At 38.8% G+C, this 25305-nt stretch overlaps 1 protein-coding gene across 1 annotated transcript in view; it reads left to right on the top strand.

Moving 5' to 3' along the window:
• The first annotated feature begins 309 nt into the window (after positions 1–309).
• LOC107678349 (zinc finger protein 644-like) overlaps positions 310–25305 on the top strand; it is a 26668-nt gene continuing 1672 nt past the window's right edge. The window contains exons 1-6 of the mRNA XM_016473569.1: positions 310–363; positions 505–588; positions 2686–2785; positions 19116–21875; positions 22034–22254; positions 22679–22739. Of these exons, the coding sequence (XP_016329055.1) occupies positions 310–363; positions 505–588; positions 2686–2785; positions 19116–21875; positions 22034–22254; positions 22679–22739 (3280 nt within the window). The remainder of the gene's footprint in view (positions 364–504; positions 589–2685; positions 2786–19115; positions 21876–22033; positions 22255–22678; positions 22740–25305) is intronic.

Raw genomic sequence — 25305 nt, 5'->3', positions numbered from 1 at the left:
GGGTCACGACGAGGCGTTCCCCATAGCGACCCCTAGAGGATGCAGTTCGAAGTTCCCTTGAAAGGGAACTTAATTTCTGAACTTAATCGTATTGTTTTCTTTGTATGTATGGATTAGTTATATATATATATATGAATGATCAGGTCTTCAAAAGACATTATTAAACAGTGTGCCCCCCACAAACACTGAACTTCTTCCTTAAGGACAGGTGAGCACAGACGAGTGACCTTGAGTTGATGGGCGAAGCGAGTGAAAGAATGTCTTTCATTAATATGTTTAGGTCTCAGAGCTGCCTGTGGAACAGGACGGATGAAAAGCGGTGTGCTGTCTGCTCTGCCCTGCTTTAAAGACAAACCACCTCTGGTAAAATGATGAACTCTCTAATCCTTTGTATTCATTCTTCTGCCCCCAGATTTAAACGGGTACACCGTCTCTTTTCTGCCTGTTAACAGGCAGCAGTATAATAATGTAGTTTCCTGTGATGTTTCGAAACCATTGCTCCAGGCTCAAGCTTCGTCGGCAGCGTATGGGATCAAGAAGAAAAGTGAGCCAGTGAAAATGGATAAAAATGGCCCATTGTACCCCAAGGTAGGGAATGATAACTACTAACATGAGACACAAACAGCATAATAAATTATTCTCTGCTCTTGTTCCAGCAGACCAAAATCAAACTTTTCAGTGTACGCTTGGCAGGCCATTAAAATAATTTCTTCATGCTCTGAAAACAGAGGCCTAAAGGTTAGCCTAACGCAGTACACGTAGCAAGGTATTATATATATATATATATATATATATATATACATACACACACACACAACCCTCCTTTAGGTCTAAAACAAAAATGTTAGACAATTATAGCCCTGTTGATGACAGCGGACAAGTCTGTCAATTTTTTTTAATGCTAACTATGTAACTGTGCTAATTACTGTATATAGTCATTAAAATATGTTTGTAGAATAATTTTAGCATAAAAAATGTGTGGCTGATACACACCACTTCATCTTTCTTTTACCTTGAATAGTTTTGTTCAACTCTATCAAGCAACAGATGCATTTGCAGCAAAACATCATGGAGTGATTTGAATGTAAGATAAACACTCTCACAGAAATTCATAGCGATTTTTCATTTTGGCTAATTGGTGTGAACTTATTCAATCTCACTCTTTAATACGTTTTCATACAATCTGCTTCAGCCCAACTGAGGGTTATGTTTAGGGGTGGACCTTCATGACACTTTTTTCTATTGTGTTGGCAAGGCTAACAAAAAAGGCTTGCGATTTTCTGCTTGAAGTTGCTTAAGCATATTAATTTTGCTTTTCTAATTATGCACAATTTTACTGTTAACTGCATGTTAATATTATGTTATTATTATATTATGCATTTAGCATTGTTTCTTGCTATCCATGCCAGAACAGACTAAAAATGAACAGCTCAAAATATTCTTAAAAAATGAAAATAAATAAACAAATTGGATTCTAGTCATTAACACTGACATGAAATACTATTTTAAATTTCAATTAAGCTACACTAGACTAGAGGTTACATATCTGGTTTAAAATACATTTGATACATCTTTATGGTACTGATTTGCAAAATAGTCCTTTCCTTTACACAAAAGTAAAAACAAAAACAAAAAATTCAGGAATTCAGTATTGTATGCTTATAAACAATACAGGTGTTTGTGTCTGGTGTTATCAAACAGCTTAAAACGGCAAACTAAAAAAGTATGGCTACAATGTCCAGCAAGAAATGCTTATAATCTCTTCATGCTCTGAAAACAGAGGCCTAAAGTTAATTTTGATATTTCGTCAGAAATTTAAAATACACTCTTCAGATTAATTAACTTGCCTGGGTTTAATGTTCTTTGCAAGAAAATAAGATAAGAATATGATTTTAAACTGTAAGTTTTGGTTTTAGTTTCACAGGTAGATTTATATTTTATAAAATATTCATTTGATTTCACTGTTTTATCACATATCTCTCTGAACCCACAGCTCAGTTGTCAAACACATCTGATGCTATGAGATGTCATCTGCTCACTAATCTAAAAAAAGTGAAAGCGATTTCAACATGTTAAGCTGTTCAGGACTGTGAGATGCTGAGATGCTGTGAATGAAAAAAATAATATTGATACATCTTTATGGTACTGATTTGCAAAATAGTCCTTTCCTTTACACAAAAGTAAAAACAAAAACAAAAAATTCAGGAATTCAGTATTGTATGCTTATAAACAATACAGGTGTTTGTGTCTGGTGTTATCAAACAGCTTAAAACGGCAAACTAAAAAAGTATGGCTACAATGTCCAGCAAGAAATGCTTATAATCACTGACAAAATAAAAAGCATTCCATTATTCACCACATCGCTAGGTGTGCAAGTCCACCTTCCCACCATCTTCCTGTGTTTTTTTTTTTCAACACCAGCAGTAACTTCACCTAAGAAGAATTCACCCTCTGTCTGTGGAATAATCCATATCGCGAGAGGGGGATTTACAGTGTGTCTCTACTTCACTCTTTTTTTAAACACCCAATGCACCATTTCTCCGTGAAAAACAACACGACCTTAACTTTTCACTTTGTCTTTGAAAGGATGTAAACGTTTCTTTTCGTCCTAGTTCATGGTGCGATTTGTGAACGCACAGACCAAACATCCCTGCTGGAGTTTTAGTTCAACCTGCAGAATTTTAGGCAAAATGGCGACATTGTAACGGATGGAGGACGAAAAAAAGGACTGTAATCAAGTACCATGACACACTTGTCCAATGTTATAGTGTCATTCTCTGGGAAGGTAGGTTTGAAACTTACAAACGTCTTCCCTTGACGGATGTGTGTTTAACCGTGTTGAGCGATGAATGCGCGAAGGGTACAGTGGCTTGAGTCCTTGCATGGGCACGAGAGCTTATATACACGGGCATCGGGTAACGTTATGTCAACACCGTGCCAGTCACGAATCGCGCAAGCTAACATTTCACCCCTCCGTTGTCATATACGCTATTGCTCTGAATAGTATCGCATTTGGGGAAAGTCGTGCCATCTGAGCGCACTCGCGCGGTTTCTCGTTTCCCCCTGAAAAACACTTTATACACACTTTTACAAGATGGGTGTCAGAATCGATCCAAAGCGGTGTCAGTCACTGGATGAGACGATCCGTTTTTCAGTGTCAGCGGGGAGTTTGTGTCGCGGCCTCTAGTCGCGGGTTTGACACTTGAAGAGCGCAGACGCGTTTAGACGCTCGTCTTGAAGGCGCTCGGCTCGACCTTGATTGGAGGGAATCTGTGCGCAACACGTTTGCGCACCGCGGCAAACAAACATCCCGCCAGCCTATTGCTTTCTCTTGTAAACCACAGTCGATCATTTTGAATGGTGTTTAAAAATAGGCCCAATATGAAAATGATTGCATGCTCCCAGAACTTTTAATAGCTGTAAATGCACATTTTATAGCTTTATAAAATGAAATAACATAATATCTGTGTGTGACCTATGACCATGGCCCTTCTAAAACATAATTTTGATAAATCCCGCTTTACCTCCATTGGTCAGTTTATCAGGTGCACAAATTTGTGTTGCTGCATGACAACTTTGAGTGCTGAAGTATAGGCCTACCCTTTTTTTCTGCTCAAGCTTCAGATTCAGTGTTTTCATTTGCTCACTAGTCAAATGTTTGACTTGCAAGTATGTGACTTGTCAGACTGTCTACCCTTAAAATGTCACCTTCGATTATTTATTTATAAAAAATTATAAATAAACTGAATAAATTAAGTAATATCATGACAAATATCATGCTACTGGAATTCTTTATCAGCACGGCTGTGATTCGGCTGTACGCATGAGGTTTCAGAAATCAGACTTTTGCGTATAGGCTATTCAGTAGCACAACTGTAAATATGATTTTTATATTATTAATTAAAAATTTATAAAATCATTAAGTAAGTATATCAGGTAACTTGATTCAGACAAAAAAAACAAACAAAAAAAAAAGCCAGTTAGTTTGTATATTTCTTCTCCATTAACAAAAATAGTAGGCTACCAAAAAAGAGCCATAGCAACAAGCCAACTAAACTAGTGATAGAAACAAGCAATGCAACGAGGGAAAAAAAGACTCCTTGCTCACAACACCACAATCTCCACTCTGCACCACTCACATAATATGGCCTTGACAACAGCAAACACATACAAGCAGAGTGAAATGTCCCTGTGTTGTTACTGTACTGTATGTCACACTTTGAAATCAGCTTGTCCAATCAGAATAGAGGACTGGAACGATGTGTTGTTTATACTATTATTAAATATCAAGGACAGTTTGGCTTGTTTGGAAATATAACCCAAGTTTTCGCTTTGTTGGTGTTTCTGTGGACTGTTATTGCAAATGTGTGACTGCATAATTTTCTTCTAGTTTTTATTTTCATATGCTGTAAGTACCCTTAATATGGTTTGGAACATTAGTTCTTTGCAACTCTTTGTTTTTCCATTCTTAATTATCTGAGCATAGTTTTACAATAAAGCTATTCTTACACACTATTCTGCATACAGTGATCATACAGATATTGTTTGCTTTGTTACCATGAACACTGGATAAATGGAGGCCAAGAAAACACAAGAATATCTACCTTTTCTATTGGTGTTTACTAATAAAGCCGAGGGCATATGTTTTAAGTTTTATCATTGAGGTGAACCACAATTACAGTGTTAGTTTAATAGATTTCAACAGATTTCATGGTCATTTAGACTTTCACAATCATGTCTATTAGAAGTATCTCCAGTAATACCTATTATTTGGATAAGTAAGGGACAACTGTTTTACTGCCCATTGCACAGTTACTTAAATATTGATTTGGGTTTTATTTTTATTTTAATTATAGAGACTGTGGAGATGTTGAACACAAGAACACAAATGACATGAGCAGTTTATTTCCCAATTATAAAGTGTTGCCATGGACAAGAATCATTATTTGGAATTATTTCGCTGCTGGATCTAGCAAATGACCAATCAGAAGCAAGAATTTCAGAGAGCTTGTATAATGCACACTTCATTTGCCACTTGAAAGAAGCTTTTCTCTTCTGAAAAGCGTACAGTAAATTCAGAGGTCATGACAGAGCCTTGCCTCAGTCCATGCGTATTTGATAATAATCACCTTAATATAATGTAAACAGCAGTCTCTTAACAGAGATTTAGGGGGGAAAATCCAATTACTTAAGATAAATGAGGAGGGTCAAGACCAGAAACAGGGCTCAGGCACATGCAACCTTGCTAGCTGCATGTGCGCAAATGTATAATCAAATCCTTTAAAGACAGATCCAAAGAGATCCAGACAGATCCAGAGCCGATTTCAAACAAATTGATTGTGTCACTCAGCAAGGTCAAATATTTCCACTGAGGCGCATTTCTAGAATGTGCAGAATAATAAAAATTGGTCCCATCTTCCCTGTTTTTGCGGGGCTCCCAGTTCGCAGTGTTCTAAATGAAGACACAGGGGACTGTTTTAATGGAAGTACACTGGCCTGAATTAGCAAGCCAGCACTACTGCAGCTGGGCCGGAGAGATATTTCAGTAAGCTGTTGATCTAGCCAGAACATCGAGACCTGCATAAATCTATTAGAGGAAGAGGCCAAGAGAGAGAGAGAGGCCTATTTATCCAGTGCTATGCTCTGACTATTAGCTGCTCATTCCATATAATTTAACCTCTAGCATGACCTCTCATTACAGCCTCCAGACTCATCAGTATATTAGAATGTAATGAGCTCTTTTGCTTAAATGAGATGTTGAGCCTAATGATTAACCAGCTGCGTTTTGGTGGATAGGATAGTAGCAATTTATATGTGTTATTGTAGCAAAAATATAGATTTCTATTCATCAAAGAATCCTAAAAATTGCACCATGGTTTCTACAAAAATATTAAGCAGCATAACTGATAATAATAAGAAATGTTGTGCACCAAATAAGCATTTTAGTATGAGCATGGAATAATGGCTGCTGAAAATGCAGCTTTGCTATCAAAGGAATAAATTAGATTTTTAAAGTTATTTTAAATTGCAATAATATACTGTATTTTTGATTAAATAACTACTACTGCTAATATGTCGTAGCTTGCTATTTGGGCCTTACATGTTGCCACACATATCCTTTTTAACCTCCTGACATGTCTAATAATAACAATTCTCTGTCTATCTATATGTTCATGCTGCAGGTGGGTTTACTGAGAACTGCAGGGTGCCAATGCTTTGGAAAAGACTGGTAGGAACCATATATGTATTTAAAAGAATATCAGTTTAGTGTCTTTTGTTTTCTGTGTTGTAGCAAATCACAATAGTCTCATTAATCATTGCAAATTGTTAATAAACGTGTGGACATTTAATTAAAAAAAGAGATTAAATGCTGACAGAATTAGGATGGAAACAGCGAATGTAAGATTTGTGTCTTCGCTAATGTTGCTGGAAAGCTGGAGTGACAGCGCTCTGGCTGCCTGTACACAGCACCAGGGGTGTGTGTAATGTTCCAGATATTTGGTGGCATGTCTCAACACCTTGAGCTGAGGCACAGATGTGTGAACTGCTCTGATACTATAGCTGGGTGTGATCACCAGTCAAATTAAATCAGAGCTGTCAGTTACGCTTGTCACAGGCATACTTCCCGTCAGCCTGGAAACCTGGCAACCTTCATCTTCCTCTAGCAGCCCTCCAGAAAAAGGCCAAAAAGGGGAATCTGGGTATAATGTTGTGTGAGCAAAACTGCCAAAATAATTTTGTGTAATTGGACAATGATCCAACAGAATGGAGATGATAGTGCGAAAAATGTTAACCTGTCTGTGTTCTGCATTCAAACGATATCTTTGTCTCTGAAGTTTGTCTTGGGATGAGTGCCAAAATTATTTGACAGATGCGATTGTCGCCGGTTAGTCTCGTTCCAAGTCGAGAGCTTGCCTCTCTCTTAGCGCAATTCTCACAACTTTGAAACATATATGGCATGGGTGTCCCGCCAGTCAGTTACCCACATCACCCCAGATAAGCAAATGAGAACACTTCTTCCTATTAAAGACTTTATGAGGGAAGTTACACACGTAAAATCTCTCAGCTCACCAAAAGCTACAAACAGACTGCAGCAGCCTCGGGCTCCAGATCTCACACGACTTCACCACTAGGGGCCAGGATTTGATCACTAATGCTCTGCAGGGTGCTAAACTTGGTTACAGTTAAAAGATACGAATGCTTCTCTCTGAAGATTCACTAACTGCTATGCCATTCATAGTCTATTTTTAAATAATCTTTAGTTGTGTCAGTATGAAATGTTGGTAACAGTTTACTTAGCCTTATATGAACAGCAGAAAACTTTGTGGAAATACCTGGAAAATTAGAGTATTGCTTGATTTTTGTAGTGCCTGATAGTAAGTGCATTGATTGTGCTTGAGTGAAATTACATAATCGTTTAATACCACTTTTATTTGAGGTCTCTTGCATTTTAAAAAAAAGTGACCACAGAGGAACAGAATCCATCGGAACAGACGCGTTTGTAAGCGCCTAAGAGATTCCAGAATCAATAGGACCAAGGCCGTAAGAATGTTCTATCGACGCTGAAGGGTGTCTCTTACTGAGCACCAATTAACCAAAATTAAATCCACTGTTTCTATTGATTGAAAGGGTAAAGGCAAAAGTTTGCCTGAGAATTAACTGTCAAGCCCCCAAAACCTTTTTCTTGCGAAATCCTTCAAGGTTGTGGTTCACCAATCTCATTAAATTTCCCAATTATTCCTGGAGTTGGATGTGATATTTTAGAGCTTTGCACAGAGGTTGCAGGGTGATTATAGAGCATTTCTGTCAGGAAGAGATCACTGAATTATATGTGGTATTAAGAGAGATGAGAGTGTGTGAATGGTTTACCTGTGCAGTCAGTACATATACTGATATTCTGCTTATTGTTCACAAGCAGGTTCTGAAACGCCATTTGTACAACCAGAGTTTGAAAATAAAAAAAATGGAAGTCAAAGCATTAATTATTATCATTTCATAATTAAAAAAAAACAAACATCTTGAAATATTTAAAAAAATTAAAAGGAAGACATTGTTTACATTTGTCCTCAAACACCTACACAAACCCTTTCTTTTATTTATTATTATTATTAAATATCACCCTAAACAAATATATTTATTTTTCTTTATCTTTTTTGCTCTTGATTTTTTATTTTATATTTTTCCTTTCCTATTTTTCTTTTTTTTTCTGTTTATTTTTCTTTCTTTCTTTCTTTTTTAAAATGTGTGTATTCTTTGTTTTTACATGTTTATTTTATGTAATCTGGTTATAGAAAGTCTGGCCAAATGTTGCCAGAGCCATCTGTTGGTCATCAGTGGTACTGACCAGTGGGAAGTGCAAATTCTGTCGGCTCATGGCTTAAATGTAAATATGATCATAATAATAATAATAATAATAATAATTAGTGACGAAAGTATATTGGATTTAAGTCAATACAGTGCTTGTTTCGCACTTTTGTAAAACGAGGACTGAATTGTGCAGATTACATCTGTGGCAGAAAATCACATTTAGCTGTTTTGCTGAGACCTGTTTAAGTATTAAAAATGTAAGTATTAAAACCTCGTATTTATTCCAATTTGATGCTGAATTTTTTTTATTTCCAATAGACTTGCCTTTGGCAGAACTGGCAAATGTTTACGTATGTTTTCTGAAATGAATATATTTACGCCATGCTATGTTTCTTTATATAGCAAAATTAAAAGATCACCTGATTTGTTGCTTATCAAACACCACATTTTGTTCACTTTTGGTTTGGTCAGCTGCATTTTCACTTCATGGAGTGCTGCATGGCACGTACAACCAGACGGTACAGCAAGGGGAAGTGGCTTCAGCGCCCTGTTATTGATAAGAGCACCTTAATTGGAATAAAGAGGGAGGGCCTCTCCTTCTGTCTTTTGTATACATTTACTGTTATACTCATTAGCTTCCCATCGTCTCCCAGCTAGCATCTTCTTTACAGCCCCCGGGAGTCTCTCGGGAGGTTATTTACATCTCTCCATGGGGCCTTTCTCAGGTTACCGAGCACACCCCCTACCTCTCCTTCTGCACGCATGCAGCCTCCTCTTTGATATGTTTGGGAGTTGCTCAGATTGAGTGGGGCTCTGGTGTTAATGACCAGTCTGGATGCAGCTCCGCCCCCTCATTCAGCTTTAATAGATGCCATTGACAAGCAGCAGGGACTGATAAAAATTTGATGATTTTTTTAATATCCTAAGGGAGCCTGTTCAGGGGGAGATGGACCAGAAAGTGCAAGCATTGCTTTGTGCGGTTAAGAACGGGTCGTTTTTTTGATTAGCAGTGTTATTTTAGATTAAGTATTGGTTAAACAGATAGTCAGACTGAATGTTTGGTCCTAATTTAGATAGGAATCCTCTGCCGCTATTTGCCTTTTTCCACTTTCTCACTTTTATTATGTTGCTCATGTCTTAGCTTGCGAGGCACATTTTGTTTTAAGATAAGGTAATAAAAGTTGTTTCATCCCGAAACCTGCGGCGCTTGACATTTCTCCAAATTGAAGCGTTTTGATGTCTGCTCGCTTAGACCCGATCCCGTCCTCAGCGTGTAGACAAGCGTTGACATTGACACGCTTTCATCTGATTGGTCACGTGTCTTCAGCAAAGCGGCAGTGACAAAGTTAGCTTTTTTCTTTCGCACTACTCAAGCAAGACAGATGCATGTGAGTCTGCCCTCGATCACAGCGGAAGATACACGCCCGCGTAGCCCCACTGTATTTAAATCAGATCTCCAGTAATCATCACATTTCACGTAAAGAAAAATCAATGCCGTACAACACAGCTGAAAAAGCACCTACAACTCATGACTTGAGTGGAAGTATATTTCATGGCACATTGCTTTCATATTTTACACAGAATAGAGTGCAACAATCAATGTCTATTTTTCATCAAGAGATGTGCCACCGCGTAAAGCTACCACAGTGATGCAACTGCCAGAAAACTTTCGCCCCCTTCTTTAAGTGACAATCATTCTTTAATGTGAGAGAGAGGCTACTGGTTTAAGAGCCTGTCGACCTGCGCTACTTCACACCCACTGCCCGGCTCACAATACGAGCGCCCTCATTAAAACTGAAACCCCAGACCTGCTCAGCTTTTTCTTTTTCCTGCTCTCTTTTTAAAAAAGAGAAGTTTTAAACTGACAAAGCCACGGAAAATCCCTATCAGACATCCCTCCCTTAATCTGTCTAATTTTGAAAGGTATTGTTTAAGGCTTCAAAGTTTATATGGTTTAATCCTCCTCTATCACTACAGGGCAGCAAATGAGGCCATGTCAGCAGCTCTGGCACCACTAATCTACTTCACACAACAGAAAATCCCCCTTCTAGATAAGGTTGCATAGGTTTCCTGTGAACTCGCCTTTTGATGTTCCTTACCTGCTATTGAACATGACTTCTGTCTTAACCCAACTGTCACTCACTCCCTGTCCCCTTTTATCATGCCCAGTGACCCCCCTTTCCCCTCTCCCCGATCCTAAATCTGGAGTCCATCAGGAGGTGCAGGCATTTCACTCGCTCTATTTTAGGAAAGAGTACTGAGGCGAGCTGCGTGATTGAGTCCTTGAGTACGTGTTGATGCTCTTTTAGTTTGGGTTGAGGAAGGATGTGCTCTTTTGTTTTGAAATCCAGAGGAAAATTTGTGTGGACTGTTTTTTAATCCGGGTTCGTTAACAAAGCCGCAATGTTGCATCACCTTGGCTATGAATGGCAACCCCATGGATAATGCAACTTTGCAGTACTGTGGCAACCAAGACATTAGACTTGGCAGCCTTGGCTCCTGGTAAAGCAGCGGTTTGTTAGACACCGAGGGAGAGATCTCTAAGGTAGCTGCCCCTGCGCTCTGTGGAGATTGTGTATTGAAGCAGATTTATTGCTGAGCTCTCAATTTCCACACAGCGTTCAAAAGAAATTGGATTCATGCCACTCTCCGTGCATCTTAGTTTCTTTTACAAACGAAGGAGAAAGGGGGGGGAATCAAACAACATCCAACATTTTCAAGGGTTGTAATGTATGGTACAAATTGTGTGCAACAAATGACGGCTATCTAATGTATATTTGCTTTCCTATAGCTCAGACAGTAAAGTGTGGTGATGGGGCGCAAAGGTTTTTTTCCCAAGGAAGAAATATATAACTTGAATGCAGTCTAAGTCACTTTGGTAAAAGCTTCTGCCAAATCTTTTAATATAAACATTTAATGTATAAGTGGAAAGGTTACTACAGGTGTCAGTCCTTTTTTTTTAATAAACAGTAACATTTTTGGAAAAATTAAGTACAAAAACAACCAGCAGAATGGATCAAAATGCAAATACCTTACATTTATTTTAGGTGTAGACACTTCTCCTTAGTGTTGAGAGATTTTGTTTTAAGTTAAATAAATTAATAGTGAAGCAGGATAAACATTTTGTAAAATGTTTATAATTAGTACACTTTATTTTAAACTGTCCTTGTTATAGTGTAATTATACATTTAGGAAAGTTACACACGTAAAATCTTTCAGCTCACCAGAAGCTACAAACAGACTGCAGCAGCCTCGGGCTCCAGATCTCACACTGATGACTTCACCACTAGGGGCCAGGATTTGATCACTAATGCTCTGCGGGGTGCTAAACTTGGTTACAGTTAAAAGATATGAATGCTTCTCTCGGAAGATTCACTAACGTCTATGCCATTTATAGTCTATTTTAAATAACTGTAGTTGTATCAGTATGAAATGTTGGTAACAATATGACAATGTTACTTGGTCTTAAAGGAACAGCTGAAAACTTTGTGTAAATATATGGAAAATTATATTGAGTATTGCTTGATTTTTGTAGTGCATGATATAGTAAGTATTGAGTGAAATTACATACTCATCTAATACCAGTTTTATTTGAAGTCTCTTATCGCAGGTTCTCGTATTTAAAAATATGAGAACCGCAGAAGAACAGAATCCATCGGAACAGACACGTTTGTAAGTGCCTACAAGAGATTCCAGAATCAATAGGACCAAGGCCGTAAGAATGTTCTATCGACGCTGAAGGGTGTCTCTTACTGAGCACCAATTAACCAAAATTAAATCCACTGTTTCTATTGATTGAAAGGGTAAAGGCAAAAGTTTGCCTGAGAATTAACTGTCAAGCCCCCAAAACATTTTTCTTGTGAAATCCTTCAAGGTTGTGGTTCACCAATCTCATTAAATTTTCCAATTGTTCCTGTTGGATGTGATATTTTAGAGCTTTGAACAGAGGTTGCAGGGTGATGTGTGACTATAGAGCATTTCTGTCAGGAAGAAATTACTGAATTATATGGTATTAAGAGACTAGATGAGAGTGTGTGAATGGTTTACCTGTGCAGTCATTACATATACTAATATTCTGCTTATTGATGTGTTCACAAGCAGGTTCTGAAACTCCGTTTGTACAACCGGAGTTTGAAAATAGAAAAATGGAAGTCAAAGCATTAATTATTATTCATTTTTAACCTAATAATTTATATATATATTTTTTTAAATCTTTAAAAAAAGCACTTTTAAAATGAAATAAATCTTTTACTTTTCTCCACAAACACATAAAAACAAACTCTTTTATTTATTTTAAATATCACCCTAAATATATTTAGGGTATTTGATATTTTTGATATTATTATTGATATTTATTTTCACTTTCTTTTTCCCTTTTTTAATTTATATATTCAGTTGTTTTTACATATTAATTTTATGTAATCTGGTTATAGAAAGTCTGGCAAAATGCTGAGTTGCCAGAGCCATCTGTTGGTCATCAGTGGTAGAGACCAGTATGAAGTAATGATTCTGTCAGCTCATGGCTTAATAGTAATAATAATAATAATAGTGACTTAATTATATTGGATTTATATTGGAAGTAAATACAGTCCTTGTTTTACACTTTTGTGTGGAACCACAGTTAAATTTTGAATTGTGCAGGGTACATCCTGGCAGAAAGTCACATTTAGCTGTTTTGCTGCGATTCCATAAAAATTAAGTATTAAAACCTGGTATTTATTCCAACTTGATGCTGAAAAATTTCAGTTTCCAATCGACCTGCTCGCATATGTTTGCATATGTTTCTGAAATGCGTAGGTTTACACCATGCTATGTTTGTTTGTTGTTCAAAAGTAAAAAAAATATATTAACAGATCACCTGATCTGTTGCTTATCAAACAGCACAATTTTTTGGTTTGGTCAGCTGCATTTTTACTTCATGGAGTGCCGCATGTTACGTACAACCAGACGGTGCAGCGAGGAAAGTGGCTTCGGCGCCCTGTCATTGATAAGAGCATCTTAACTGGAATAAAGAGGGAGGGCCTCTCCTTCTGTCTTTTGTATACATTTACTGTTATACTCATTAGCTTCCCATCGTCTCCCAGTTAGCATCTTCTTTACAGCCCGCTGGGAGTCTCTCGGGAGGTTATTTACATCTCTCCATGGGGCCTTTCTCAGGTTACCGAGCACACCCCCTACCTCTCCTTCTGCACGCATGCAGCCTCCTCTTTGATATGTTTGGGAGTTGCTCAGATTGAGTGGGGCTCTGGTGTTAATGACCAGTCTGGATGCAGCTCCGCCCCCTCATTCAGCTTTAATAGATGCCATTGACAAGCAGCAGGGACTGATAAAAATTTGATGATTTTTTTAATATCCTAAGGGAGCCTGTTCAGGGGGAGATGGACCAGAAAGTGCAAGCTTTGCTTTGTGTGGTTAAGAACGGGTCGTTTTTTTGATTAGCAGTGTTATTTTAGATTAAGTATTGGTTAAACAGATAGTCAGACTGAATGTTTGGTCCTAATTTAGATAGGAATCCTCTGCCGCTATTTGCCTTTTTCCACTTTCTCACTTTTATTATGTTGCTCATGTCTTAGCTTGCGAGGCACATTTTGTTTTAAGATAAGGTAATAAAAGTTGTTTCATCCCGAAACCTGCGGCGCTTGACATTTCTCCAAATTGAAGCGTTTTGATGTCTGCTCGCTTAGACCCGATCCCGTCCTCAGCGTGTAGACAAGCGTTGACATTGACACGCTTTCATCTGATTGGTCACGTGTCTTCAGCAAAGCGGCAGTGACAAAGTTAGCTTTTTTCTTTCGCACTACTCAAGCAAGACAAGCGCATGTGAGTCTGCCCTCGATCACAGCAGTAGATACGGGCCCGTGCAGCCCCACCGTATTTCAATCAGATATCCAGTAATCATCACATTTCACATAAAGAAAAATCGACGACGTACAACACAGCTGAAAAAGCACCTACAACTCATGACTTGAGTGGAAGTATATTTCATGGCACATTGCTTTCATATTTTACACAGAATAGAGTGCAACAATCAATGTCTATTTTTCATCAAGAGATGTGCCACCGCGTAAAGCTACCACAGTGATGCAACTGCCAGAAAACTTTCGCCCCCTTCTTTAAGTGACAATCATTCTTTAATGTGAGAGAGAGGCTACTGGTTTAAGAGCCTGTCGACCTGCGCTACTTCACACCCACTGCCCGGCTCACAATACGAGCGCCCTCATTAAAACTGAAACCCCAGACCTGCTCAGCTTTTTCTTTTTCCTGCTCTCTTTTTAAAAAAGAGAAGTTTTAAACTGACAAAGCCACGGAAAATCCCTATCAGACATCCCTCCCTTAATCTGTCTAATTTTGAAAGGTATTGTTTAAGGCTTCAAGGTTTATATGGTTTAATCCTCCTCTATCACTACAGGGCAGCAAATGAGGCCATGTCAGCAGCTCTGGCACCACTAATCTACTTCACACAACAGAAAATCCCCCTTCTAGATAAGGTTGCATAGGTTTCCTGTGAACTCGCCTTTTGATGTTCCTTACCTGCTATTGAACATGACTTCTGTCTTAACCCAACTGTCACTCACTCCCTGTCCCCTTTTATCATGCCCAGTGACCCCCCTTTCCCCTCTCCCCGATCCTAAATCTGGAGTCCATCAGGAGGTGCAGGCATTTCACTCGCTCTATTTTAGGAAAGAGTACTGAGGCGAGCTGCGTGATTGAGTCCTTGAGTACGTGTTGATGCTCTTTTAGTTTGGGTTGAGGAAGGATGTGCTCTTTTGTTTTGAAATCCAGAGGAAAATTTGTGTGGACTGTTTTTTAATCCGGGTTCGTTAACAAAGCCGCAATGTTGCATCACCTTGGCTATGAATGGCAACCCCATGGATAATGCAACTTTGCAGTACTGTGGCAACCAAGACATTAGACTTGGCAGCCTTGGCTCCTGGTAAAGCAGCGGTTTGTTAGACACCGAGGGAGAGATCTCTAAGGTAGCTGCCCCTGCGCTCTGTGGAGATTGTGTATTGAAGCAGATTTATTGCTGAGCTCTCAATTTCCACACAGCGTTCAAAAGAAATTGGATTCATGCCACTCTCCGTGCATCTTAGTTTCTTTTACAAACGAAGGAGAAAGGGGGGGGAATCAAACAACATCCAACATTTTCAAGGGTTGTAATGTATGGTACAAATTGTGTGCAACAAATGACGGCTATCTAATGTATATTTGCTTTCCTATAGCTCAGACAGTAAAGTGTGGTGATGGGGCGCAAAGGTTTTTTTCCCAAGGAAGAAATATATAACTTGAATGCAGTCTAAGTCACTTTGGTAAAAGCTTCTGCCAAATCTTTTAATATAAACATTTAATGTATAAGTGGAAAGGTTACTACAGGTGTCAGTCCTTTTTTTTTAATAAACAGTAACATTTTTGGAAAAATTAAGTACAAAAACAACCAGCAGAATGGATCAAAATGCAAATACCTTACATTTATTTTAGGTGTAGACACTTCTCCTTAGTGTTGAGAGATTTTGTTTTAAGTTAAATAAATTAATAGTGAAGCAGGATAAACATTTTGTAAAATGTTTATAATTAGTACACTTTATTTTAAACTGTCCTTGTTATAGTGTAATTATACATTTAAGTACTGAGTAATATTAATTAACTGATTAGGATTAGGATTAGTGGTTGGCTTAGGGTTACTTGCATGTAATTATGCATAATTTATTGTTATTATAATATTAAGTACATGTAACAGGTGCAACAAGGACACCTTAAAATAAAGTGTTACCCAGACTTGTTAGCTGAGACCTCTGAACTCATTTTACAAATTCTAATTCAAGTAATTTAATTCATTATAAATCAACTTATAACATGAAATTCCCAAATATATGAGTGTTCCCTTCCAAAAAAAACTCCACAGAACATCTCTTGCCCGTCAGCTGTAGCATGTGCTGTGAAACCCAGCAAGAGTTTCCTCCTGTCACTGCTGCTCTGTGTGTTCATGAGTCTGTTTGAGTTGAACTCAATGCTTTTCCTCAGCATGGCAAGAGAATAAGAGAAAGACAGGCTGTCCTCAGTCTCTGTGAGGTGTCAGGTTGAATAGCTACCTGTTTGTTTGCTCACAGCTGTGCTTTGTTAGTCTCTCACACTTGAGAGGCGGCTTCATAAATTCACAGTGTGTCAAACAAATCAATAACTCCCATTAACCGAGGAAGATTCTCTGCTCTGTACTTGAGGGGCCACGGCCTCCCCTCTTTGTTTAGATGTGTTTTTTTCTGTGAAGGAGGAAGATAGGATGGGGAAATGAAGGACAGGTAAAAGAAAGAAAGAGAGAGAGAGTAATAGATAAAGTGAAATGGAGTTGGGCATGTTGCCGATTCACATAGACAGATAACTGCTCTGAATGACTTGCCCCACTTGGTCTTTCCAACAGTTGCTGTAGTCCTCTCTTTTAGGGGAAGCGTCTGAGGAAACTACAAGAGGTTTCACAGCTTCATTCAGTTGAATGAGTCTGAAGTGTTTTGGCAATCAATTTCTGTTTCATAGCTTACATCTGCAGAAGGAAAATGCAGTATAGATCCATGTCTTCATACTACTTTAGGAAGTTATCTATTTTTAAATAGAGATAGATATTTTAGTTCTTTGTCCCTGTGAGTGTGTCTCATATTTATAGAACATACTTAATGGTTCTTTGCACTTGTAGTGCAGCACATAATTGTATTCTTGAGTTGAATTACTGAAATAAATGAACTTTTCCACGACATTCTAATTTATTGAGATGCACCTGTACTTCCAGCTTTTGGCCTTCTGTCACCATCATAAAAGTGTAGTAGGTGAAAAAAAGTTGAAGACACCAAAGTGGAACATAGCAAGTAGTTTGTATTCTCCTATGATTAATAAATATCCAAGAAAAGTTTACCTTCTGGGGTTCCAGAATAATGTGTAATGATAATATGCAATTATCACCTCTTATTTTTTCAGCAGTAACCTCAAGATGAGGTGCAACTCGAGTGTTAGAACAAGTGCTGATGGAAAGAATAGGGGCTGAGAGAGAAAGAGAGAGAGAGCACATGACATATGTGTGTCGTGTAAGTGTTAAGTGCTCTTTTACTTGTGCAGTTAATTTAGACTGATCACAGGGGGACCTCCACCGATTCATTGTTGTTTGTGAATTCAAACATGTTCATTACTGAGCATATTTCAAGGAGAGAGTTAGAGCGAGATTGAGAAAAAGAGCTAATCGCTTCAGATTGATCTCCGTGCAGAGCGTAAATGTATTTAAGATCATAATCCTTGTAAATAGCTTCCAGCAAGGCAAAGGCAGCCTTTTAACATTGACTAAATGAAGTAAATAGAAGCGAATGAATTTTTAAAAGACGCATTGCAGTTGAACCCTGTTTGTTATGTATGGAACAGATCAGTGTGGAAACTGGAAGCTAATGAGGCCTGTAAATTTAAAGCTGAAATCATATTCTGAGGCTTTGCCACCCTGCTGTTTAGGGGTTTGCAGTGAAGTTCGTTTTTAAATGCAGAGCGTCTGTTCTCCCTCCGAAAGCCCCTCACACCCCAACAGATGGAGAGAATATGGAGCTCGGAAGGTTTACCTAGGAGGTGGTAACAGTGAAGCCACTCATTAACACTGAATTTAACACTTCGTTAGCAATGCGGCTTCCTGTTGAGAGCAGCTAGTGCTGAATGTCAAATCCTCAGAGCATACACTGTGGCCTAGCAGGACAACAGCAAGCCTGGGCCCCTTTAACACACCCTTTAAACACAGTCCTGTTGTCCCACAGGTTTGCTGGTGTTGAGCTGTTGAAAGCCATCAAATATAATTAGATCGGCTGATGACACCTGAGGTATATTTCTCTGGCTAGTCATGAGCGGGAGCGTTTCTACCTGAGTGTGTGTGTGTGTCTGTCTCCTGGTGTATATGTGTGTGCAGTGTGCCAATTTGTCAGGTTTGAAGCAACAACAGTCTCGTGCTGGGATGTGCTTTGGCACCATCAGAGAGTGATAAGACAGAATAATATGATCTTATTGGTGGTGCGCTTTGTTCCCATGGAAATTGGTCAATTTTAGCAGGCGGCTGAGAACTTTGGTGGAAGAAACAGGAAGGTTAGATCCCAGAGGTGCATTCACATAATTAAGCTTCATCACCAGGACTTCCAGGGCTAACGTTGGGGTGTGTTGTGAAAAAAAGTGGTGACAGTGGGTGTTTGAGATGCATATTGTGGCAAAAAAATGATGGCCGTGTTTTTTAGGCCACCATTAGTACATTTAAGAGAGCCTGATTCTTTGATGCTGCATATTTGTGATGCACTTTTTTCATAGGATCTATTAATTTATTCAGAAATACATTAAAACGCAATTCATACCTATAATGACCTGAACTCTTTTTGATGTCTGTTTTAATTTATGATTTTTTTGATTGCATAAATACAAAAATATCAGTGTGAAAGAACTGTACCTATATCATAATGAATTATAATATTTTAAATAACAAAACTGCTTAACTGCTTATTACCTTTGAGTGCTAAAAGGTATGCAGCCTATAAAGTAATGTTCCAACCAACATACAGAAAAAAAAACAAGATACAGGAAAGTATATCAGAGAGAGGACCATCTTCATAAATATTTTTGATATTTGTAAAAAAAAAAAAAAAAAAAAGTTTCTTGAAAGTTACAAAAAATAAATACAAAGAGAACTTGGCAGCTATGTGTTTTCTTGCCCTTTATCAAGGACACTGTGCACCATGACATTGACCCTTATAAGTAGTTATATGGAGATGCTGACTTGAAACTGATCGCTTGTCTGTCTTTTGCAGACTGTGTTGTCTCTGTTATGGCGGCAGTAAAAGAAAGTGCAGAGGAAGACAAAGACATAGAATCTTCCTCTGATGACACTCAAGAGCTGACAAGCACATCTTCTCCCAACAACAACAACAACAACAATAACAGCTTGGATCCACCAGAGCCCCTGCCCTCGGACAGTCACCAAAACCCTTTAAATGGAGTCCAGCCGAACCCATTTGTCTGTGGTAGCGTCCCTGCTGCCCCCAGCACAAACGACTCATTGCCTTCAGGAGCACTTGTTAATGGAGCTGCTTCACACTGTACCTCAGAGGAGCCCTGCGTCCACAACAAAGACATGTCCCCTCTGCCCGGGACAGACACCAGCCCTGAGGTGTTACCGCCTCTCAGTGAGCTTCAATCAGACACCCAGCAGAAAACAGAAGGGTGCGCCCTAAAAATGCGGCCCGCACGGGCCTCATCTGAATCAAACAACAGTGACGGTGAGGCCCCCTTAGATGTGCTGGTGGGGGAAGGCTTGGATAACAGGCCAATCAGCCGACTGTTGGCTAGAAAGGGAATCAAAGCAGGGTGCTTATGGGACTTTGATTCGGAGTTGTCAGAGAGCTCCTCTGATGACTGTGATGGTCTGAACTGGGGCCTGCAGGAGAAGTTCATGCGGATACTGTTGAAAAGCAGCGTAGCAGGTGATGGAGTAAGAACAAAGGTAGAGATTGATGGAACTCCACCTGCCAAGCGAAGACGGAGGATGCGTAAAAATCATGCCATGGAGAGGGCTGACACTGGAGGACAGGTTTATGATGGCTTTGATTACGCATCCCAGAATTCCCTAACCGACGAAGACTCCGATTTTGAGTCGTCCATTAACAAAGAACATGCCTTCAGGAAAGAGCCGGAAAGTTTGAAAGCATATGCCGGCTTGCGCCTGGAGAAATTCTGCGACAAGTCAGCTGCCATGCAGGAGCTAATTTCAAGCAAGAAGGAAGAGAAATGTGATGAAGGCGGCAGCGACGTAGAAACAAACACCTACATGGGTGAAAAATCGGCACGGTTAAAGACAGAGACAAAAACAGGCGAGGAGCTGTCCTTCTTCCCCTGTTCAAAGTGCAACGATAATTTCAAGGAGAAGAGGCATTTGCATAGGCATATGATGTATCATTTAGATAGGAATAATAAGGTGAGACAAGAAGACATTCCCCGACCCTTTATATGTAGAGAGTGTGGGCGTTCGTTCCGAGACCTAACGTCTCTGCAAAAGCACATGATAATCCACCAGGTGCGGAGGGAGAGGCTGATGGAAGAGATTAAAGGTTTCAGTAAGATAGATGTCGAGGGAAGAAGAGCTTGTCTTCAGTGTCCCCAGTGTGTCTTTGGAGCGAAGGGCCCTAAAATTTTCCTCCATCATAGCAAAACTAATGAGAAGGAAAAGACATCTTATAGCTGTGAGGAATGTGATCACATGACTACAACTGAAATGGAGGCACACAAGTGCACAGCTCACCACAACGCATGTGGCAAGACTGGCGACTTTTTTGTATGTCAAATTTGCACATTTAGAAGTAAGAACATATATAGTTTCAGAAAGCACGTGGAGCTTATCCACGGGCAAAATTTTGAGAATTATGAACCTCAACCACACAGCAATGTGGATGACCACATAAAAGCTGTGTTGGACCAACCCAAAAACATGGATTCATCTTTACTTTTGCCAAAGATTCAAAGCACAGAGAAGCGGTCTGTTAAGGACAGAGTTCAGCTGCCCTTTAGGCCCAATGGGTCAGCTGACCTTAATGTGAAAAGCAAAGACACACAAAGAGCCTGTGATGGTTTCAGCTCCTCGCTGATCAAATGGAGCCATGGCAGCCCAGCAAACAAGCTGTCACCATTCTCACTGAGAAGTGACAAGTCAAGCAAATTATCCCCTCTGCCTACAGAGAAAATAGACGTGACAACAGGTCTCCCATATGTCGAAGAAGACAATCAGGAATATGAAAGCGCTGTCTCCGAAAAGAGGACAAAATATCTTTCCAGCTTTGACGTACATCTTACAACGAAAACAGAGATCGTGAGTAAAGCAGCCTGTCTGAACCCTGGCACTGAGAACCGTCCCAAAGATCCTTCAACCGGCAGTACTTTAGCTCTGCAAACGCTGCGGCACAAAGTACTCTCGAAAAGAAAAATGTCAATCCCGTATCGCAATACCCATGCCGATATTCCTCATGTGCATCTTCAAAAATGTGAGCCTGAGTCTCCACAATGGGACTCTAGTACACCACAAGAGGGAGATGACTATGAAGGTTCTCAGGATTTCAGCGACTGCACCAAAGAGTCTTCGGATCGGTTTCATAGCAATACCCCTAGTGATTATTTCATCCCTTTCAACAACAGCATTCCGGACTATACCAATCATACTAATTCAGACAATAGCATAGAGGTGGACAGTGATGATATTTGTACATTTATAGTGAAGGAGGAGTGTATTGAGAGTATAATAAGTGAGGATAACCCTGATCATGTTGTTTATCAGCAAAGTGACCCTTATGCAGAGTATATTGTCAACCCTTTGCCTTCGGTGGGCAGGAAGTGCTGTCCCTATTGCCCCGCAGTATTTGAGTCTGGGGTGGGCTTGTCCAACCATGTGAGAGGACACTTACATAGGGTGGGGCTAAGTTATGATGCTCGTCATGTGGTATCACCTGAGCAAGTGGCATCTCAGGACCGCCAGCCTCGCATACGCAGAAAAATCCCCTCAGTGAATCGCAGAATCAGAAAAGGTGATTATTGTTCACCTTTCCTTGTTCAAGTCATTGTGATTTTAGATAATGCTCTCAAACTAAAATCACACATGCATAACCTATATTTATGTATGTGTACAAACATTTCTACATGTAACTTATTCATTTAAAGTAATTATGTGCTTTCATCATGGCAGATAAGCCAGAGTCTAAGACCGAGCATACCTGTCCGCTGTGCCTGGGCTGGTTTGACACTAAGACCGGCCTCTCCAATCATGTGCGGGGTCACCTGAAGCGGATTGGCAAGCCAATTTTGGGCGCTAGCAAGTCACCTCTCTGCATCCTGACGGAACTTCTTCAGGATGAGACGGAGTACAGGAACATTATAAGGGTGTTTGGTTCCAGACCGCACTTATCGGTGTGATCTGTCTTGTTTCGAGTGATGTTGAATCAAAGAATCTGAGAGTGACAGACAGGTGAGGTTTCAGATATCTGGGTCACAATCCTGCGTTGAACATTCTTTATTCCCATACCATAGGGTATTTATTGTTGTTAGTCGTTTGTTAATAGTTATAGTCCTTGAAGTGCAAATAATAAAGTAGTTTGTTAAGTGCCGTACCATTGATTTGAGATATTTACAGCAAGCATGGGTAGAAATGATCAATACGGTGTAACATGACTGCACAGACTTGTTTCACAGCTGCTCTCATGTGTTTTCCACCTCTACTGCCTTCATTATTTACAGTGCACCTTAAACCCAATTTCAGTCATGCACTCCATATTAAATATGTATGACAGACACCTCATACTTAAGACAAAGTTCTCTTCCTGTAACCTTGAAGTTGCCAGTTGATGCCATTAAAAGAGAAAGGGAAAACAAGATTCAGAGAGTGCATGGCAAAAGTTTGCCACTCATTGAAATATTGTAGCAGGTACAAAAAGAATGAATGTCATCAAAAGTGGCTTTGAAATTCAAATGGAAAACACATAGCGTTCTTTTATGTACTACTGGAAACACATCAGCTGTATTTGCACACCTTTGCTTCATGTCTACCCAAATAAAACTCCCATTTCATTCATAAAAAACAAATTAATTAAGTTTTACAATCACGTTTATTTCACAGGTTGTCTATTTTAATTGGATATACACTGTTAAATACATTTGATTTGACTGTTCAACCAGACTCATATAATCAGGTATGTTTTTTATGTCCTGCTGGAACACTTTGATTAGTGGTGGAGCACTAACAACTATTGCAGGAGGTTCAATGAGACCAGTTAGAAAAAAAAGTAGTTTGTGCTTTTCAGAGTAGTCTAGATGAGTACATATGTAAATCATGAATTGATATTTTCTTAATGAAGTAAAACAATAAGAGATGATCATTTCAGAAGGAGTTTTGTGTATGTCCATTCGTTGATATTACCCAGAATGACCAAAATGGTCAAAAATGTCTTCTTGTGTATTTTTCCAATTCCAATTTTCCAATCTTCAATTATGTTTGTATTAGGATTATTAATTAAAAATGTTGATTTGGTTCAATGAATAAAAATACTAACGATAATAATGTGATTATATATGATTATATGAACTATTACCACAATTAACAATGCCTCCTGACCTTTATGTAACTCCTATATTAAGGAAAGGAGCACTATCTATATGCAAATCATATTTTTGCAAATTCTGCAGTGGCCCAGCTGATACTACAGCATAGAATGAGTAAGAAACTGTCCACACAGGACACATTCTTGTTTTCAAAAACATCAAAACAGAGTGCAGATTGATGTTGAAAAGACATCAAATTGACACCAAAATTGACGTCAAAAAACAAATATGCAAATCAAAGTGGTGTCAAAAACTTGACATTATGTTGATTGGATATGAACTGAATGTCAAACATATTGGCCGACACATTCATTAAACCAATTTCAATGTGGGATTGACTTCCTATTTTCACCCAATTACCACTGGAAGAGATTGCCATCCAAACTGAGTTTAAAATGATGTTATAGCATCCTGATCAAGTCTTGTCTAATATTTGACGTCAAATTGATATCAAGGTACCCGCTGGGTTATGCAATACAACATGAACACAATAAACACATTGTACCTAACAATTAATTTTTCTTGACCCAAGTATATAGGAAAGTCACCTAATATCAAGAGGGACCAAAACATCTAATCAGTTGACAGCCCTAGGTTGTAATTATTGTATACCCTTTGCATATATTACAAACCCTGATTACTAAAGATATTTTTGATCATGAAACATTTCTACCATATGTAGACCACAAAACCAGTCTTAAGTGTCAATTTTTCAAAATTGAGATTTATGCATCACCTGAAAGCTGAATAAATAAGCTTTCCATTGATGTATAGTTTGTTAGGACAATATTTGGCCGAGATACAACTATTTGAAAATCTGGAATCTGAGGGTGCAAAAAAATCTAAATATTGAGAAAATCGCCTTTAAAGTTGTCCAAATGAAGTTCTTAGCAATGCATATTACTAATCAAAAATGAAGTTTTAATATATTTACGGTAGGAAATTTACAAAATATCTGCATGGAACATGAACTTTACTTAATATCCTAATGATTTTTGGCATAAAAGAAAATCGATAATTTTGACCCATACAGTGTATTTTTGACTATTGTTACAAATATACCCCAGCGACTTAAGACTGGTTTTGTGGTCCAGGGTCACATATATTATTACCTATATAGTCAAGCTTCATATAACAGCTGTAGATTAGCATTAAATGAACACATTTCATCTAAAAATACAATGAGAGCAGATTAATAGTTTCAAACATTGCCCCTAAAAACAAACAAACAAACCATCAAACTGAGTGCAAATACTGAGAACATACATGTCCTCAAAAACAGAGTGCACAGCCGATCTTTATGATATGAAAACAGATGGAGTGGGAGGTGATGACACTCAGGGAATCACAGTTTTATTTTCTTCAAGCTGCTGTGTTCCTTTTGTAAATTACACACTCGTGTAGCCATATAACATGCTTTTGCGTTTTAAAGAGCTGTCATAAGTGGAGAGCAGCTACAGGAAAAAAAGCACAGGTCATCGAACTGTTATTTAAATGCTCATTAGCTCCAAACTTTTTATTTGTGTGATCCAGAAAATAAGAAGATCTGCATCCACTGCAACACGACGTTCCACAGCGCTGTCAGCCTGTCCAATCATCTCCGAGCATATGCGCGACGGAAGAAAATTGCCTTATTAGAAGGAACAAGTAGGATTTCATACTTGCTCTTCCAATCTAATATAATCTAATCATCCAGCCACTCAGCTTTTTGTTGATTTTAATTACATCATTTGTTTCACAGCATATGATTGTAAACAGAAGAGGACGAGATCAAGGCCTGGGCCAAAAAGGAAGGTGTTTTCATCTTCACGCGCCGCCTCTGAAGGGATCTACAGAATGACCTGCAGGTACTTTACAGCACTC

Source organism: Sinocyclocheilus anshuiensis, unplaced genomic scaffold (genome assembly GCF_001515605.1).
Source record: "Sinocyclocheilus anshuiensis isolate Anshui unplaced genomic scaffold, SAMN03320099.WGS_v1.1 scaffold1426, whole genome shotgun sequence".
NCBI lineage: Eukaryota > Metazoa > Chordata > Actinopteri > Cypriniformes > Cyprinidae > Sinocyclocheilus > Sinocyclocheilus anshuiensis.
Note: the sequence above shows the minus strand (reverse complement) of the source record. Positions and strands in the feature narration are given on the sequence as shown.